At 48.6% G+C, this 17,676-nt stretch overlaps 8 protein-coding genes across 8 annotated transcripts; 4 read left to right on the forward strand and 4 right to left on the reverse strand.

Annotated features, from left to right (window-relative positions):
• Positions 1–19: 19 nt before the first annotated feature.
• Positions 20–973, reverse strand: F9C07_1713487 (Apc13 domain protein). Its single transcript, XM_041286586.2, has 2 exons — positions 763–973; positions 20–651 (listed from the first exon to the last, which is right to left on the reverse strand). The coding sequence occupies exons 1-2, from the start codon at positions 763–765 to the stop codon at positions 229–231; spliced, it is 426 nt and encodes a 141-aa protein (XP_041148252.2). The 5' UTR covers positions 766–973; the 3' UTR covers positions 20–228.
• A 209-nt stretch (positions 974–1,182) lies between these two features.
• Positions 1,183–2,884, reverse strand: F9C07_9092 (translation initiation factor eif-2b delta subunit; the record flags this gene model as incomplete). Its single annotated transcript, XM_041293341.1, has 2 exons — positions 1,183–2,184; positions 2,243–2,884. The coding sequence occupies 2 exons, from the start codon at positions 2,882–2,884 to the stop codon at positions 1,183–1,185; spliced, it is 1,644 nt and encodes a 547-aa protein (XP_041148253.1).
• A 178-nt stretch (positions 2,885–3,062) lies between these two features.
• On the reverse strand, positions 3,063–6,104 carry F9C07_2285398 (kinesin-like protein). The gene is made up of 3 exons (XM_071510754.1): positions 5,563–6,104; positions 5,197–5,506; positions 3,063–5,130 (listed from the first exon to the last, which is right to left on the reverse strand). Exons 2-3 carry the CDS (start codon positions 5,480–5,482, stop codon positions 3,470–3,472), a joined length of 1,947 nt encoding a protein of 648 aa, XP_071364623.1. The 5' UTR covers positions 5,483–5,506; positions 5,563–6,104; the 3' UTR covers positions 3,063–3,469.
• Positions 6,105–6,352: 248 nt separating this feature from the next.
• On the reverse strand, positions 6,353–6,811 carry F9C07_2108643 (uncharacterized protein; the record flags this gene model as incomplete). The annotated part of the gene is made up of 1 exon (XM_041286590.1): positions 6,353–6,811. One exon carries the CDS (start codon positions 6,809–6,811, stop codon positions 6,353–6,355), a length of 459 nt encoding a protein of 152 aa, XP_041148255.1.
• Positions 6,812–8,241: 1,430 nt separating this feature from the next.
• On the forward strand, positions 8,242–9,114 carry F9C07_9095 (DUF1275 domain protein; the record flags this gene model as incomplete). The annotated part of the gene is made up of 2 exons (XM_041286578.1): positions 8,242–8,443; positions 8,504–9,114. The coding sequence occupies 2 exons, from the start codon at positions 8,242–8,244 to the stop codon at positions 9,112–9,114; spliced, it is 813 nt and encodes a 270-aa protein (XP_041148256.1).
• A 1,351-nt stretch (positions 9,115–10,465) lies between these two features.
• On the forward strand, positions 10,466–12,169 carry F9C07_2285401 (uncharacterized protein). Its single transcript, XM_041286581.2, has one exon. It carries the CDS (start codon positions 10,777–10,779, stop codon positions 12,049–12,051), a length of 1,275 nt encoding a protein of 424 aa, XP_041148257.1. The 5' UTR covers positions 10,466–10,776; the 3' UTR covers positions 12,052–12,169.
• A 405-nt stretch (positions 12,170–12,574) lies between these two features.
• On the forward strand, positions 12,575–14,789 carry F9C07_2285402 (Low affinity iron permease-domain-containing protein). Its single transcript, XM_041286579.2, has one exon. It carries the CDS (start codon positions 12,965–12,967, stop codon positions 14,474–14,476), a length of 1,512 nt encoding a protein of 503 aa, XP_041148258.1. The 5' UTR covers positions 12,575–12,964; the 3' UTR covers positions 14,477–14,789.
• A 2,488-nt stretch (positions 14,790–17,277) lies between these two features.
• F9C07_9098 (putative Asp-hemolysin precursor) lies at positions 17,278–17,649 on the forward strand (the record flags this gene model as incomplete). Its single annotated transcript, XM_041286580.1, has 2 exons — positions 17,278–17,357; positions 17,415–17,649. The coding sequence occupies 2 exons, from the start codon at positions 17,278–17,280 to the stop codon at positions 17,647–17,649; spliced, it is 315 nt and encodes a 104-aa protein (XP_041148259.1).
• Between the last annotated feature and the right edge of the window lie 27 nt (positions 17,650–17,676).

A 17,676-nucleotide genomic window follows, 5' to 3' on the forward strand; every position in this document is an offset into this window, starting at 1 on the left:
TACAGCATCTCTTTGGATTAAATAGATATACCATGTATAACGCGGGGCGTCAGGCGTAATAACGATAATGAAACATTACATTCCACAAGAAACAGTCAGAAACAAAGGGGTATCAAGCAACCCATGCATGCCTAAACCACAAACCAACCCAATTCAAACCAAACCTTTCCCCTCCCCCCTTCCTCTCCTCTCTCTCCTTCACAATAAGAAAAGAACGAAAAGAAAGAATCACCGTAAACAAACAACCCTCTTCCCCCCCATCCTCCTCCCCACCTCCTTAACCCTAACCGCACTCTTCCCACTCCCAGAATTCACCAGCGCCTCGAGTCCCAAATCCCTCCAAACGGCCTCCCTTCGGCGTTCCATCGCCCTACTAATCCCAAACGCAGCATGCTGGTCGGGGACAACATCATCCTCGTCCTCGGGGTTTGGGGGCTGATACTGCGGCGCGACGTAGATGTCCTCGATAGGGAGGAAGGAGGGGACGAGGGTCGGGGATGATGAACCGTAGGTTACGGTGTGGTTGTTGTAGAGGTGGGAGGAGGTTGTTGTGCTGGGGGTTGCGGAGGTGTGGGGGCGGGTGAAGTCTTCGAAGTAGTCGGCTAGTCGGGGGTGGTGCATGTGGAGGTGGGTTGGGGTTGAGTCTTTGCTCTGTTTTTTTTTTGAGATTTTGTTAGTAGGGTAGATAGTGGGTTACATTAGTGGGTTGGTGGTGAGGGTGGTTTGAGGGGGAAAGTGGGGATTGGATCTTGGGGGACGTACCATTTTGAGGGTTTTAATATTAGGCTTGGGTTTGGGATTCGTGCGGGTATTTGGATGAATGAGATATTGATATTTGAGGAAGTTGGTTTGGGATGTATGGATTATATATGAGTGTGGATGTAGATGATGGATGTAAACATCTTGGAATTGACGGCAATATTTGACCGCTTTGGCTTATCTCCATGTGACTGCCGTCTTATCGAAAGTGGCATGGATTTTAGTCTACGGGTTTGGAAACAGTGAGCGTACGGAGTACTAGTAGTATAATCGCTAAGAGTCGTTTTACACATGCCATACATATTGTATCATACCCTCTGGCGAAGCCCGAATCTATTAAAAACCGATGCATATCCCGATAACCTGAGCTACATTTTCATTTCAAGAGAATCAAAGGGAACAAAGAACCACAGGACCCATCATTCACAAGTTCGTACTCATCCGATGCACGATCGGAACCGCGCTCGGCGGCAAGCTGCCCATTTCTGTGACTACCATGTCGACGTACTCAGCCGGGGTCACGTCGTACATGATGTTCAAGAGCTGTAGATTAGGTGTTTCCTTCCAGTTTGTAAGCGGCGAAGCGCCCTCAGGCAGGGGTGTCGACTCTGCAGGGGGAGCATTGGCAGCAGCCTTATTGCCACCTTTTTTCGAATCGCCTTTCTTCGTGTCGGCCTCGTCAGCGGGGTCCGGCAGACCTGTCACTTGCTTTAGGGGCTGGCTGGGGACGAGCTCGTCTGCGTCTGCAATTTCGTTGACGACAATGCTGTCAAGGGCAACGCGGTCTGTGAACTTGACGGTCTCACAGCAAACGATGACAGGTACCTCCACGCCACCAGCGCGCTCCTTAGCCGACATAGCGACTAGGGCTGTACCAACGCGAGAGTAGAGTCGTCCGTTACTGGTCATGGCGTGTGCGCCGAGGAACACTTTTGTAGCATCCTTGATAGCATGACTGATACCGTTGACGAGAGAGTACTGCACTTCCAGACCCGCATTGGCCAGCGTGCGGGCCAGGTTCTTGCCTTCGAACAACGGACGGGAGTCGATGATAGACACGCGGAACTTCTTGCCCTGTTTGTATGCCGTGAGAAGCGTCTGCTTCACGATCGAACTGCCGGCGAAAGTGACGATCACATCGCCGTCCTGGATCTTCTCTGCGGCGCTGGTCGCAATGACCTGGTCGGCCACGGTAATCTTTTCACGGATGAAGTTATCAATAAAATCGCTCAGCGTTGCCTTAGCGCTGGCCTCGGGGACGGAAGGATCGATGGAGGAGATTGCCAGTTTAAGCGCACGGATTGCGTTACCCTGACTGATGGAGAGAGGACGGCATGTAGAGAGATAGGTAATCTGATGGGATAGGTGGGTAGTCAAGTGACGCGAAAGGGAGGTACCCAGGGGGGTCGTATAAGCCTCGATGACCTAAACAGAAGATCAGCATAAAACAGCGCGCCACCAGACAAAGTACTCCAATACACACCCGCTTGAACGCAAGCAACGTAGCCACACAGCGAGCACTGCTACCGCACACGACATAATCCCTCATCTGCAGACCCAGCGCCAATACAGCAGGGTGTACTTCCTTCCCGGCACCAGCGATAGTAGTCCTCCTCGGCTGTCCATACAAATGTCCAAAGACAGCGACATTCTTATCCTCCTGCTTCTTCTTCTGTTCCGTAGCGCTGGCTTGTGTAGCAGATCCGCGTCGATGTCTTTGACTCTTGTAAGGCTGTCCCGGAGCCTCCTTCCCTCCAGCGCCGCCTCCAGTCGAGCCCTTTTTAGGCGGTGCCGCGTTGGGCCCTGGTCCGGCACCTGCACCTCCGCTGGCTTCTCTTTCAGCTCTCTCTTTAGCTCTGCGGGCAGCCTTTTCGGCCTTCGCTTTTTTCTTCAGTTCAGCTGGGCTGAGTTTTTCCTCCCCTGGAGCTCCGCCCGCGGCCGGAGGGGCATCTTTGGACTTAGGTTGTTTAGGTGGCTTGGCGGGTTTGGATGCGCCGTTGGACGGCTGTGGTGGCTGGGAGGGGGGTTGCTGGGAGGACATGTCGGTGGATTGTTGCGTCGCGGGCGCAGGGCTTGGTGAAGTGGAGGGAGGAGAGGTCTGCGCAGGGTCGACGGGGTTCGCCATGGTGGAAAGAAGCGGACTAAATGACGATGACGACGGAGCGGAGGGGCATTGGCGACTTTTTTTCGATAGAGGGTTGTGGGGATGAGATTAGTCGGACTTTCAAATGAAATGTGACTTTGACTCACCAAATTCGGCATGATGCCATAAGCCGACACTAGCACTAATGCAGCCCTAGTCTCTTGGACCCTATTTAATGATTTAGCCTTTAGTACCTAGTATGTGCTCTTCACCTATTCAAATAGTTTCATATCTTAAAGACCGATTCTATTGAATCATAACCAATATCGGACATGTATTCCATATCTAGTCATTCATTCAATCATGCGTCACATCCTGACATACACTAGACTCGTCATTCATCGCGGAATTAAAAGGAAGAATACCAGAAAGAAAGAAAAACCGTAGAAAAAATAAACAAAGAAAATAAAAATCCCCAAATATCCGCCCAACAGGAAAAGAAGATCCAGATATCATAAACAAAAAGCATGCATGAAAAGCACGGAGCCACCAGAAACCTAAGCCAAACACCAAATTCCGCAGCGCCCGTCAATCAGAAAGCCACCCTGCAGGCCAAGCCGCCCAAAGTCATCGGTTATTCGTCCAAACATCTCCCAGTGCTCGCCGTCGTTTCTGGCCTCCCTGTTTCTGGGTTGCTCGGAATCGCTCATGATCGGAGGCCAGCTTACGCTTGAACAGGTTGATATCCATTAGCAGATCCTCCATATCAGTCTGCATGTCATGAGCTTCAAGTTCACGACCCTTAATACGGATCGTGTCCTCATCTTCCCAGATCAGGTCGGGTTCAGTTTCCACATCTGAAATTGGCGATCCGGGTCGGTTTTCCTTGTTGTATTCCGTCACAGGCGAAAGACTGCCTCTGCGTTTCTCAACAGTCACAGGTGGGATTGGATTTCTCAAACTATCGAGAGCCAACTTCAGGTGATTGCGCAGTGCTTCATTTTCTGTTTGCAGTTGCTTGATCTTGCATTCACTGACCATCTTCGTCTCCTCCATTAATCGCTGCAGCTTCTCCACCTTCTGCTGATATTCCTCCAGTTTCTCATTCTGAATCTCGCTTTCTCGACGGTTCGCCGTCGCCAAACTCACGCTGAGCTGTAGTGTACGGATCGTCTCCGCCATTTCGGCGATCTGTTTGTCGCGCTCGGCGGCAGATAAATGGTCTTGATTGACCCGAGCACGAGTACGGATACGTTTCGCCTGATCTGCATAGCGGAGAGTAGATAGTGTCTCTTCGTAGTCTGATGGGGAAATACAGGCAATCATGGCAGTCTTCGAGTTGCCCCCCAAGCTGTCTTTGAGCAACCAGGTGAGGATCGAGTCGCGATAGGGAACAACGTCCTTGCCTTTCCGCTTGCCGGACCGGCCTTGCTTCGGATCTGCTAAGGCCGCAATAACTCGACCCAATGTCGTGAGCGATTTGTTGATGTTCGACCCTTCGCGTAGCCGTTGTCCGGTCGCCTCTGTAGACTTAGCTCGCTCCGATCCTGCCAAGTCAACCAGGCGGATTCGTGCTGTGCGTTCCGTCGTCTCGTCGGTTGAGAGGTCATGATGGATTTGTTTCAGGGTGATTGTGAAGACTGCATGGGAGCGGGACGAGGTATCGTTCATCTTGGTGCTTGCTACCGTGCGGGAAACATCTCCTTTGCGCATGAATTTCATAAGTTCAGCGAAATTCTTCACTGTTGCCTCAGTCAAGTCCTTCACGTAAGGGCCTTCAGAGGGCGACTCGCGGATCCGAAGGTAATGAGGCGGGTCAGTCCGAGGCACCAGCAAGTCGCGGACATGTTCGTTGTAAACCTCGAAGTAGGAAACGCGGACGTTGAAGCTGATATCTGGCGACTGAACACTCTCTATACGCTGAAACAAATCTTCGCAGGTTCGTGGAATCAAGCCCGGCTGGTCCGGAGTGCCCATCATGGTGTAACTCTTGCCGGAACCTGTCTGACCATAGGCGAATATACAAGTGTGGTATCCTTCGAAGTTGTGATCTAGAAATTCTTCTCCCAAGCAATTGTACACGTCTTCTTGGTGCGCATAGTGATCGTCGTCTATATCGTGAGACCAAAACGAGTTATCGAAAACAAATGATTTATCCTCCAATACCTTTCCGCGTGCTTGCGACTTCGGTTTGCCCTCGTCCTCTGGGTCAAGTCTGGGCGCCCTTAGTTTGGTCGTCTGCGTCCGAGGATCCATGCTAATCAAGCACTCCGCATTGCGCTCGATTTCTAGAATATCCTATTTTAGTGAACTGTAATTTTGAACGCCTAGCGGCGTGCACACGCCCTACATACCTCTGGGCAAGAACTTCCTCACCCGAACCACGACGCGAACATTTCCACCAGGGGTCGGGCTCGAGGCACCATCTAGATAGGTGCCGTGCATGGCCCCTCCTTCCCTTGCGCGCAGAGAAGGACTGGAAGCGTTCGACCGTAGTGCGGCGGCGGAAGCAGTTGTCGATCGGATTGACGGGCTCGTGATGCTCGTTAGGGCGGAGGTATCGGAAGACGAGACGGATGATTGTGATCCAGGCCCATAGCCATGACCGACATGGTGGTAAACCCGCGGATCCAAGGACATATCCAAACTATGTTCCCTCAATAACTGTACAAACTGAGTGCTGAGCTCACGTTGGCGATTCACTAATTGGTGGTACATACAGACAAGTGCACCACTGCCGGAGGGAAGGCGGTCCGAAATGGTGTTCAAATAAGGGTAGAGACAAGACGCTGTGACCCGGCGCAGGGAGCAAGTGGTGCCTTCCCTTCTTGCAGATAAGGAAGTCCTGCGGGTTAAGATTGAATATAAAGGGATCAGTATCCACCCAGTATTGACAGGTACATTGACACTCCTTTCAATCAGGGGGTAAACAGCCGAGACTTAGTTTACTGAAGAGGGGTCCCTGCGATGGAAAGTGAAAGAGAGAAACATGCAGTAATGAGCGCAAGGGGGGCGAACAAAGAAGCCCTGGTATCTCAAAAACAACCAAGAAACAGAGAGAGGTCTAATAACAAACGCAAGCGTTTGCGAACCTGACGATGGACTCCGGCTTCACATGGCGGTCGGCCAGTGACGCTCGTTTGGGTTTTGCCGTTTCCGGAATAGTATAGGCCTCAGGCAGGGAGAGGCCAGCCCGCAGGCGGAGTAGTTGCCATAGCAATTAATTAATACACTTGCCCAGGAAGTCTAGTCTACCCAATGCATGTCATATACGAATTAATGTGGCTCATCTACAGTTACACATGTTTCTCCAATCAACCCTGAAATGTTGAAACGTTGCCGGTCGGATAACGAACGCCCCGACACGGAAATAACTATGTTTGATTCATTCATGCATGCATACGTACATTTCATTATAACATTTTGATCTTTTCTCCTCACCAGGATCCATCAAGGAAAGACAGAAGCGTGCCAAGTCGGACAACGGCATACTATGACACCAAAAATGGCCTAATCGAAGTCAACAAAATCTTTGGCTGGCTTGCGAAAGTTTTTAGTCGCCGCTATGTAAGCGTCCGCCTCGTCATCACCAAGTCTTCCTCTCGACAACTTCTCATAATCAGTATACGAGGCGTTAGGTACTGGGTTTCCGTGTTCGTCAAGGGTGGTCTCCAGCATCTCCTCCGTATTCCATTTTGAGAAGTCCGGCTTAAGAGTATCATCTTTAGTTGAGTGGTGAAACGTTCCAGTCGCCGCTACGTAAGCGTCCGCCTCGTCTCGACCGAGGATTCCTCTCGACAACTTGTCACCATCAGTGTATGAGGCGTCAGGTACGGGGTTTCCGTGTTCATCAACGGTGGTCTCCAGCATCTCCTCCGTATTCCATTTCGAGAGGTCCGGCTTATTAGAACCAGTAGCGGAGCTCACCGCTTTCTGTACAGTCTCCTGAGCTTTCGAAAACATCGACATGGTGATAACCTGCTAAGTCACTACCTGATACTTTCCTCGAATCAAGTCTAGACACCCACGTACCAATGAGTACTGTGTGGATCGATAATGATTGTTCAAATCAGTTTGGCAGTGAATAGATAAAATTCATCATGAAACAGAAGAATCCGTTCGACTGCGGGGGATCTATTAATACCATACTGGGTGGCGTTGATGATTTGGTGATGACGACAGCTGTCATCATCACTTGCTTGACATGCTTTGTTTGTACAAGGTCATTGACTATAACGCGAGCCACTCATGGCTCGAAAGTCCGCAAAAGGAAGTTTTCTCACTGAATGGTAACCAGTCAAAACGGCCGACGGTTCAGTCTGGACCGTCCATGCGTGTGGGAAGGTTCTCCGCGTCGATAGAGGTAGCTGGAGCAATGATCTGGATATCCGGGATGGAAGCTTATTACTGTCCATGGGCAGTTGCCCGGGTGTAGTACTCATTGGCCGATAGAATTGTGGTAAAACCCAGAACATCGGGATGATGCAAGAACAGCGGGAAGACCCTGCTATGAGTAGTAGTAATCTGTGTTGATCGAGGCAGTTGAAAACGTGACATCGACACTGAGTGAATAGTAGAGAATAATCAATCTACCCAATAGAGACATTATCGTTTTATCTTTGACCCAAGACGCACATTCGACTGTGGCAGGAGGATTCAATGTTGAAAATCATTATTTCTAGAATAAATTACTTACCCTCCGCCTACTCCCGTACGCTGTCAAACGATTTAGACATTCACTATTGGCTGGGCGGCTGTCATGCAACAAATCACGGGGATCTGATACCGTATCAAACTACATGATTCCCATTGGCCTCGGACATGTCATCATTCCATCTGATGGACTAATTCGGAAATTATTATATTTTAGCTTTACATAAGGCTGGAGATTTCAAACCCCTCCCAAATTTTGATACATACGGAGTACTCCGTACATGGGGAACTTTGTGATTGCTTCGTCGTCAGCCCTATCCGTGCGGGGCGTGGGCCTTGGTCCACTCGTAAGATGAAGATGGGGGGATTCTTGAAGAAATACAATCCAATGGCTCTTCTTACGGCCAATGTCGCAATCGCGAACCATGCCCAGAAGATTAGGCACCAACCGTTTAGAGTGACCGGAAAACTTCACCCTTTCCGAAATAGTGACGGTCAATTTTCTCCGTACGATAACGATCATCCCTAGTCTATTAAACTATGGCGACATCGGACACTCTCCGACCCCAATGACTCCAACTGCAAATTTTTGCGCCCGCGCTGTCTGTCATATCCGACATTCCACCTTCCTTGGTAGATTCGCTGCAAGCATTCCAGTGCTCTAAGTCAGAATAGCACTGCGCATACGATTATTTCAACCACCTGAGCTCCTGAATCCTTATCTGATATCTATCAGACCCTTATCAATGAGCGGAAATTCGTCTTCGGGCAACCCGCCCGACCTCGAAGCCCACCAACCACCTGCGAAAGCCTCTTTCTCAACATGGTGGACACAATCCGTGGACGTCAAATATACCGATCTCATCTGTCTTCTGCTCTGTTTCACTACCGGACTCTGTGACAGCAGCGCCTACAATGCATGGTCCTGTTTCTTGGCGATGCAGACCGGTAAGTCCCAACAGCACAACTCCGAAGCAATATACAAGTCTCGATACTAATAATGAACAGGAAACACAATTTTCCTTGGTCTAGGAGCCTCCGGCCAACCAACCAGTAAACCCTGGGGCTGGTTGAAATCGCTCTGTTCAATCGCATTCTTCTTCATCGGCGCCTTTACCCTCGCCAACGTTACCCGCCGCGCCGGAGCCCGCCGCCGTGGCACGCTCTTTTTGTCATTCGTGTTCCAGTCCCTTCTGGTCATCATTGCCGTCGCCCTGATTGAAGGCGACCTCATTCCACACACCTCGGACGATGCCTCTCTGACAGGTGGTCCTCTCTTCCTGGAGCTCATCCCCATTGCGCTCTTGGCGTTCCAGTCCGCCGGCTCCATCACTTCCAGTCGGGCGCTGGGGTACAATGAGATCCCGACGGTGGTCTTGACCAGCGTGTATTTCGACGTCGCATCCGACCCGAATCTGGCGGCTGTGCCAACGACCAACCTGAAGCGAAACCGACGTATCGGAAGTGTGGTGATGCTGTTGGTTGGAGCTATTGTAGGCGGGTGGTTGAGTCGGAGTAGTGGAGGGATGCAGTCGGCCCTGTGGATGGCTGCTGGGTTCAAGATGGTGATCGCTTTTGCGTGGTTGGCTTGGAAGAAGGAGGCTGCTCCTTCCAAGTGATCGGGACCTAGCGATGGGTGGTCAAGATGATGTGCTGGGGGGGGGGGTTTAAGATGTTTAATGGAAGTTAGTAGAGGAGCTAATATGTGATAGAGCGTCCGATTAGACTAATTTAGACCATAGATCTCCTTTTTATAATTTCTCCACCTAATCATGCAACCTACAACTCTCACCGGCTGCTCTAACATAAACTAGAAACAGGGAATCAACTGGAACAGAGAAATCGTGCTGCAGCCACTAAAATAGCTGTATTTGCATCTTCAGAAGGGCATAGTATATAACCTATGGTTTTCTGTTAAGGATCTCTCTCTCTCTATCATCATCCGGTACTCTTCCTTACAACCTTGTGCTACAAATTTCAAAACACCACTAGTTAAACCTAGCCAGGCATATCTCAACTCTTATTCCTGAAAGTATTGTGGGTGATATCTGCCCATCTAGATCCGGAGAGGGTCTCTAGAGATAAGCTGTATGAAACATCCAACCATCTACCCTAGCCATTCAACAAGGCTGATTGATGGGTTAGATTGATTCAAGGGAATGGATATATACTATCAGTGTACCGAATTGGTTGTGTCCGTGGTAGAAGAATATGTAATCCTATCCTCAATACAGACAATACAAAATTGGGCAGGTATTCCTAGGGAGAACTATCTTAGTGAACATAATATCTGGCGTACATGTAGGTCTTTGGACTTGGACGGTGGAGAGTAAACGGTATCATTTAGTATGGCACTTTGGACCAGACAAGATTTGGATCTATACCTAGTGCTCAATTTATGCCAAGTAACCATCTCAATATATAGCAATCATTTCGGTAGTTAAATATTGCCAGCGGTTCGGCAAGGAACTTCCCGAGCAGTGAGTGCATAGACCTCAAGAAAATCAATGGAGAAGCGGTGCGCGTGATGAGTTTCCCTTTATGGCAGGTTCGGCATAAGTCAGCATGCACCAAGGGGGAATCGAATTCCTAGCGCGGTAGGTCTAAATCCCTTTATATAACTGGGTTATTTATAAAGAACAACGTATACTGATCATCGCATCATCATGATTGGATCACCTGTCCGGTAAGGGCAATGGCAGGGCTTCCAGAACATGACACATGACGTCTAGACTGTTTGAGACCCCGGATTTGTTTACATAAAGGAAACGATTCAAACACACAAGACAGGTCTTGGTATGTAGCCGATTTCGATTTGAAATAGAATGCTAAAGTTCTTCAGCGTACCACGGAACCAGATCGGCAACATCGGGTGCCAGCGATGACTGCATGACTGCGGCATTTACTTCCATCTGTCAAAATTCTCTCTTACTCATGTTAAACTTTTCCTCTCCGTGTGACGAACCGAGTGACGCTTTGCGGCTGTGCCCGCTGCTCAGCTGTCAATCATTTCTATCTTAATCCCGCACATAAATAGCCCTACCTATTCCCGACTCCTATGAGTCTCCCGCGCCCAATCGACGAAATATCTCGTCGCTTGGAGAATTTACTCTTTCTATTTTCGATTGAGAATCGAACTCATTACTTGTCCTCCATCAATGGCATTTACTCCACGGTCTCCCAAAAACAAAACTACAACCACTTCTGAGATCCTCAGCTGGCTCAAGAAGTGTCCAATGCAAAGACACAACTAAGCGACCTATGTTCCAACACTCATAACAATGTCAGCACTCTACAAACTGGCGGCAGTCAACAATGGCCCAGAGACCAGCTGGGACGACAACCACATGAGACTCCTCACTCGTCTGAACGACGAGGAAATTGAAATCCTCCAACTTCCCTCGCCCAAGTGTTCGGCTAAGCGCATATCGGCCGAATTATGCCAGATGCCAATGAAGAAAGACCAGATCATGGGCTCTCCCTGGAGACTCGGTATCTGTGCCATGGAAGACAAAGCACTCAGCAAGGCCAACCAAGAAATATTCCGTCGCTTACAGGTAGACGGTCTTATCGAGGTCATCCTGTTTGGCGACAAGACACTGTTGAGTAAGCGGCCGGAAGAATGGCCGATCTGTGATTTTCTGATCGCGTTCTATTCTGATGGTTTTCCCCTCGAGAAGGTCATTTCGTACACAAGACTCCGCTCGCCATCCTGCTATAATGACTTGCATATGCAGAGTCTTCTCTTTGATCGTCGGCTCTGTAATAGAGTCTTGGATCATCTTGGTGTGAGAACTCCGAAGAGGCTTGAGGTAAACCGTGACGGTGGTCCCAAGGCTCATGACTGGGGTCTCCTTCAGCACGTGTATGATCGGATGGGACTGGTAATACCAGGTCCTCAGGAGGGAGAGGCAACCCATGAACGGTCTCATCCACCGAAAGTATCCCTTTCAGAAGACGGGAATACGCTTCTAGTGGACGGTCAAACCCTCCACAAGCCCTTTGTGGAGAAGCCCGTCAGTGCGGAAGACCACAACATCTACATTTACTTGCCAACGACTTCCCGGGGCACCGGCGGGGGAAGAAGACTGTTTCGGAAAGTTGGCAATAAGTGTTCCGAATACGACCCTGACTTGGTCATGCCCCGGTGTATTACCGAGCAGGGCACGACCAGTAGTTACGTGTACGAGCCGCTCTTGAACGCCGACAATGGAGAAGATGTCAAAGCCTACGCAGTGGGGCCCCAGTACTGTTTTGCGGTGACACGGAAATCGCCCGCAGTCACAGGCGTGGTCCATCGGGATGCAAGTGGCAAGGAAGTAAGACTGCCCACCGAGGTCAGTAAGGAGGAGGCAGACGCGGCTGCCAAGATCTCAACAGGTTTTGGGCAGTCTGTCTGTGGGTTCGACATCGTTCGAAATAAAGGCAAGAGTTACGTGATCGACGTGAATGGCTGGACCTCGGTGAAAAATCAGCCTAGCTTTTACGGTCAATGCGCTGATATCCTGCAGCAGATGCTTATGTCTCATGTTGCTAATAAGATTGCTAAGAAATGATAATGCTACCTCGCGATAGATAAGTTATGTATCTAGATGTGTACATAGCTTAGACCCATGGTATAGACAGACAATACAACACATCAAGATCGGCTCGGTCCAGAATTACTAGTTAGGGTTGTAACAATATTTGCGTAACCTCACTGAGTCACTCTATCAGTCCACATCTTGCTTGAAGTAGCCTATCAGTACTACCTATTACTGCCGCTGGAAAATCGCTCATGGTCAAAGGCCGCCTTCTTTCTGGGTTGAACCCATATTCATCTCGGACCGGGAAGGGGATCAGACTTTTTCTAGTAGGGTTACATGCGGGCTGCAAGCTATGATGGGTGTGCAATTGCAGCGGTGGAGCGAATACTGGCACCGACCAGGTTGAGTCTAGAATGGCATCTTGTTTTCGACCCTAACTAGCCCAAGCCCTCGTGAAGGCCCTCTTTTAGGGACCTTTGGGGAATAATGGGTCGACTCTTTATCGGCTCGACTAGTGGGTCTTTAGTGGAATAAAAAAAATTAAGAATTATACTCTTATGTAAAAAGAAAGTAGTAGAGAAAAAATACTTTTGCTGCCTAGGGCTGTATATTGTATATAAGTCTATATCGCATAAATTCTTCCATCGTCCGCTTACCCAGACTCTAAATCAAAAATCAAACCCTTTCAACATTGTTGTTTCTAGTGTGAACGCGACACATCTGAACACAAGTCTCTATCTTTGTCATTACCATAAATCTTTCGAATGGCTGATTCTAAACTTATGAACAATTCCACTGTGATCGTATCCTTGATCTCAGTATCCCATACCGACCTGGAGACAATTTGCGGATTTGCCGAAGTGACTCGACCCCCCTAGAGCCCTAATCCCATCAATCTTATCGACTATATCGGTTGAATACATGGCCACCCCGTTTGGACAAAATGAAGCACTACAAGCCAACTTTCCGGTGCGAGATTAAAGGTGTCGCAGAGACCCAAAACCTGTCCATTGAACAAGATACGAAGGAGGTAAAAGCCGGTATCGTGACAACAGCTGGCGAGGTCACCGGATACAAAGTTAAAGCAAGTCCTCGGCTGCTGGATCGATGGCTGGACACAGTCGTCCGCATTGCTGGGTCTGCACCGATCTTCTGCTTTATCGTTGGTGCTCTTCTCGTTTGGGCTTTCTTGGGCATTCGTTTTGGAAAATCTGCTAAATGGACCGCTGTCATTTCAGATGTACAGGCTATCCTGTGCTATGTGTTCGACTCTTTCCTCATGCGCCAACTGCTCCGCGAATATTCCGAACAGCAAGAGGCCATGGCTGAGATGAAGTCGAGACGGAACAGCCATGAGCGAATGCTCGGGAAGCTCAAGAACAAACTGGGGCCAGAGGGGGTCCATCGTGTATCCCAGATTAGTGGCAATCGGCCCTTAGATGCACTGGATCAAGGGACACGGACACAAGGCTGGTTTGCGCGAATGATTATTTTCTCCGCGTGGGCGTTCGGGCATATCATCACCGTGGGCATGTACTGGGTCTGCATCTTTATCTGGCTGGGCTTTGGACACTATTGCGGCTGGACGGACCAGTGGCAGCTGTACATCAATTCAGCAACGTCGGCTTTGATGGTCCTGGTATTTGCGTTCCTGGATTGTCTGCGGGAATGCTACGCCGACTATGTCAACAATTGCCTGGACGCCATCTTCCGTCTTGACGCTACACTCGAGAAAGAGCTCCGCTGCATCACCGATGACCACCTTCCAAACGAGCCCGAGGTTATTCAGCCGCCGCGTGAGAATCCACTACAGGTAGCCGTATTCTACTACGCCGACATCATCGGGACACTAGTCGGGATCATGATTCTCATAGCGGTGATCGTTGCCTGGGCCGCAGTCGGACCGGTCTTCCACTTCAATGACAATTGGTGGCTCCTAATTGGCACATACGCGGGGCTGATCGGTCTATTCGACAGTTTCATTCTGCGCAATATCCAAGGCAAGGTGAAGGAGTACACGGTTTGTCAAATTCAGAGCCTGGAGAAAAGAGACATGATGCTCTTCGCTAAGACGCAGATGGCAGTCCCGCCCAAGGATAATTTTGATACATCCTCTGTCACTCACCGAATCTCGATTGCTATGGGGAACGTCTGCTCGCATCTGCTCATGGTGGTTGCTGGCTTCCTGCTTACTATTGGCTGTGTGATTGGTTCGAGTGCAATGAGGTGGAGTACGACGGGGCAATTGATTTCGAATATTCCCCCTAGTATTATCGAGACCTTTTTCATGCTCATTTTGATCACCGGTCAGAATGATGCGGATGCCAGCGCGAGGGTTGATATGACTAATATTTATCACCGGCGGCAGAGACTCTTGTGGTTTGTTAAGGACGCTCGGGAATACCTGGCAGTTCGTCCAGAGTCAGCAGACCTCGCTGAGAAGGGCGACAATTAATTCTCTGAAGTCACAGTTGTCTGGATAGCATTGTAATTGCTATTCGTGAGTTTTCGAGACTGTCTCGCTTCAACATGCGTTACAGTTGGTTTGATTCTTTGGTTTCCCCTTCGCTCAACCGATAGGGCATAGTATGAAAGTTATAGTTTTTGATTTGTATTTTGTATTTTTAATTCTCCATTTTTTTTTTTTTTTTTTTTTTTTTTTGTATCTTTGTTGTCGTTCAGTCAAATACACCAATTGAAATATACCGCTGTAACTTGTAAACCCTGGATCAAGCACAGCCCAATCCCACCCAACACCTTCATACAGTGTCCCGAGTCCATTTCCCTCAAAGTCTGACATTGACCGTGGTAGCATGTGAAGTCACACAATAGAAGAAACCATAGAGCAACTCTAGTTCATACCAGGAATAACACCAACCCCACCCAAAATCAACAAAATCCCTCAACCCAGCCAACTTCTTAGTACAACATGACTATATCGTGGTCCAAACTAACCCACCCGCAACCCATAGGGCTGAACGCCCCACTTGTCACCGCAGGGAAAAAGCTTAATTTCCCGAGAATGCCTCGTTCTGAGTGGATGAATTCTCTTAGCTTGACCGGGTTGAAGAACTAGATTGACCCTGGAAAAGCTGTTGCCTACAGCACTGCCTCTTTCTTGGGAGATGGATACCGCCTCGACCTGCTTATTTGGATTAGCTTGCTTTTCAGTGGGTAATCTTCATCTCGGAGAATTTAATAGGAGATAAAAAAGATTGAAAGTGACTCACTGTGGACGGTAGTGAGGTGAGGTGTTTTTTACGGGCGAATGAGATGGTGTACAGGCTTCACGGGGTGGGTTGTCTTTCTTCTTGAGTTGTTGGTATGTGCCTTGGGTCATACGGTTGATATTGGTTTTACCCTTGTTTTTGAATTATTGGGGAGGGAGAGGGGCATTCACGAGATAGTACTGGAAGCAATTAGGTGTTTCAATTATGTTATACCTAGAAGTACTAGTATGGATGCTGGTTACTAGGATTTCTGCGTGTATCGATAGTATATATCCTGCGTGTTAGTCTGTATGGAAATAAGATTTCGCGGCTGATGGATAAGGACTCATTTACAGGGGATAGAGCCTAATTTGATCCAGACAAATGAGCTTCTACCACGCCACCATTGGAGACCATCGCACAGCCTTCTTTGAGGAGACGTTCTATTCGCACGCGAAACATATACGTCTGCAACATGCTCGATCAGATCCTTTATAGTATTCACACAGCCTACTGCAACAGCAGCATGAAAGACCAACCCAAAAACACCGTGATGTATACAGGAGTATGGAGGAGATGTATGGATATCTACTCCAGCCTCAACCAACTTTTGCACGTATTCTATATTCCCTTCAATACATACAATGTGCAAGAACATCACTAGTACCAGATCGCAAGGATCAACAGATAAACCTTCATCTAACAGACATAGGATAATCGGTTCCCACATCTTGTCGACCACAGTCCCTTTGAAAGCAAGTGCGAACTCGGTATGATGGCAAAAAATCAATGTACCTTACAAGTTCATCTTCGGTTCAAGATCCCGACCGATCCCAGAAATAACGTCCGGGGGACTGCATGACGACACAATCATACATTCTGAAAACATCGGCGCCAGTGTGAATTTCATATCGGAATACTTGGTAAAAGGCCCAACGACAAGCATGATACACGTTTACATTAGCTCCGTGCGACACGAGTAACTCAACCACCCTTCTCAGGGGGGCCGTGAATACTGTTTATGGCTAGATGAAAGATGCCGGATTCCCTTTCTAGAAGATTTCGAGAATGACTTTGTACATGATTAAACAAAATGGATTGATCAATGTCCTCGATGCCTTCGCGGGGCATCCGTGTTTCCACTGCTTCGGTGCCAAAAGACTAAACTGCTCTGCCATCCATGCAGATCAATGTATTCAGCTCCACTTACAGCAAGGCAAAGCATATACTAAGTAGCACTAGCACTACCTCCTTCTCATCCTTCTAGTAGACATAATAAGCGAATACTACGTGCAGATGCTCACATATCGATACTCCAACTATGACTTGAGCACAGTAGAGGATTTCCCAGTGCTCGAGCGGGTGGTGAAATCATTCGAAGCATGTAATACAAACTCCTTTGCGTAGCAAAGAATCGAAGTAGTTTTTAACTTTGTCCGCCCGGACGTTAAATGGAAGAAGCTGTTCCAGGCTTCGCTGCTTAGGGTACCGGGCTGTCCACATCTACCGCGAGTATACTTTCAACTCTCTCTGTCAAACGAACCCATGTCCAATAAAATAAAAGGTCCCAGTGGGAACTACTGACGCTTCCTTTGTCCACTATTACATATTCTACCCGCAAAACAGCAGCTGTTGCGGAACATTTTGAGAAGTGGCATCTGGTTGGGCTAAATAATGACTTGCAGTGCTCCTCCACCTGGATTCGGTTTCCGCACGGAATTAGTATCATCTGCATGCAAAGGTGGGCTGGCAGAGCAGATCTATTAGCCATGAAATCGGGTTGTTGTTCAGCTACCAACAGTGGACGCGACATATCCACTGCCCAGAGAAGGTAACTATGTTACATTTATCTCTGGTTCAGAATATTCTTGTCTACATATAAATTCGATTCTTCATCCTCCCCTTTGCCCTATCATCCTGGCAGCAAATAGCATAAATCACCCTTCACTGCTCACCTCTCTTGATCTGTCCATCATTCTTCGAGCAACAGTTCCAGTTTTACTCAAACTCTCTTCAATCCAAACTACTACGAGCAGAACGCCTCAAGATGTATGACCAGTGGATCGGATTCAATATTGTCAATAACTCTGGGAGTTTTCTCAAGATCAGCAATGCTTATCTGAGAGAGTAAGTTTACCTCTAATTCTTCCGTGAGAGCTCTGCTAAGAGGTTTTCGTACGGCAGTGGTAAATTCTATCCGTGGGATGACAAAGACAACGAAATATCTTTCGATTCTGTCACCAATAGCCGAATCCTACCTGGCGTGCAGGACCTGTCCTTCGGCTCTTGTGGCAGAGCGTACGTGCCAGTTGGTACCGCGGGTGAAATATCTTTCGAAGCTGATGGCAAGGTCGTGGCGAAGGTAGAATGGGACTGTCCAGCGCTTGCTGGGTCACAGAATACAGTGAAGAGCTCTTAAATAATCAAGCGGTGGTCTGCCAAATAC

Source organism: Aspergillus flavus, chromosome 5 (assembly GCF_009017415.1).
Source record: "Aspergillus flavus chromosome 5, complete sequence".
NCBI lineage: Eukaryota > Fungi > Ascomycota > Eurotiomycetes > Eurotiales > Aspergillaceae > Aspergillus > Aspergillus flavus.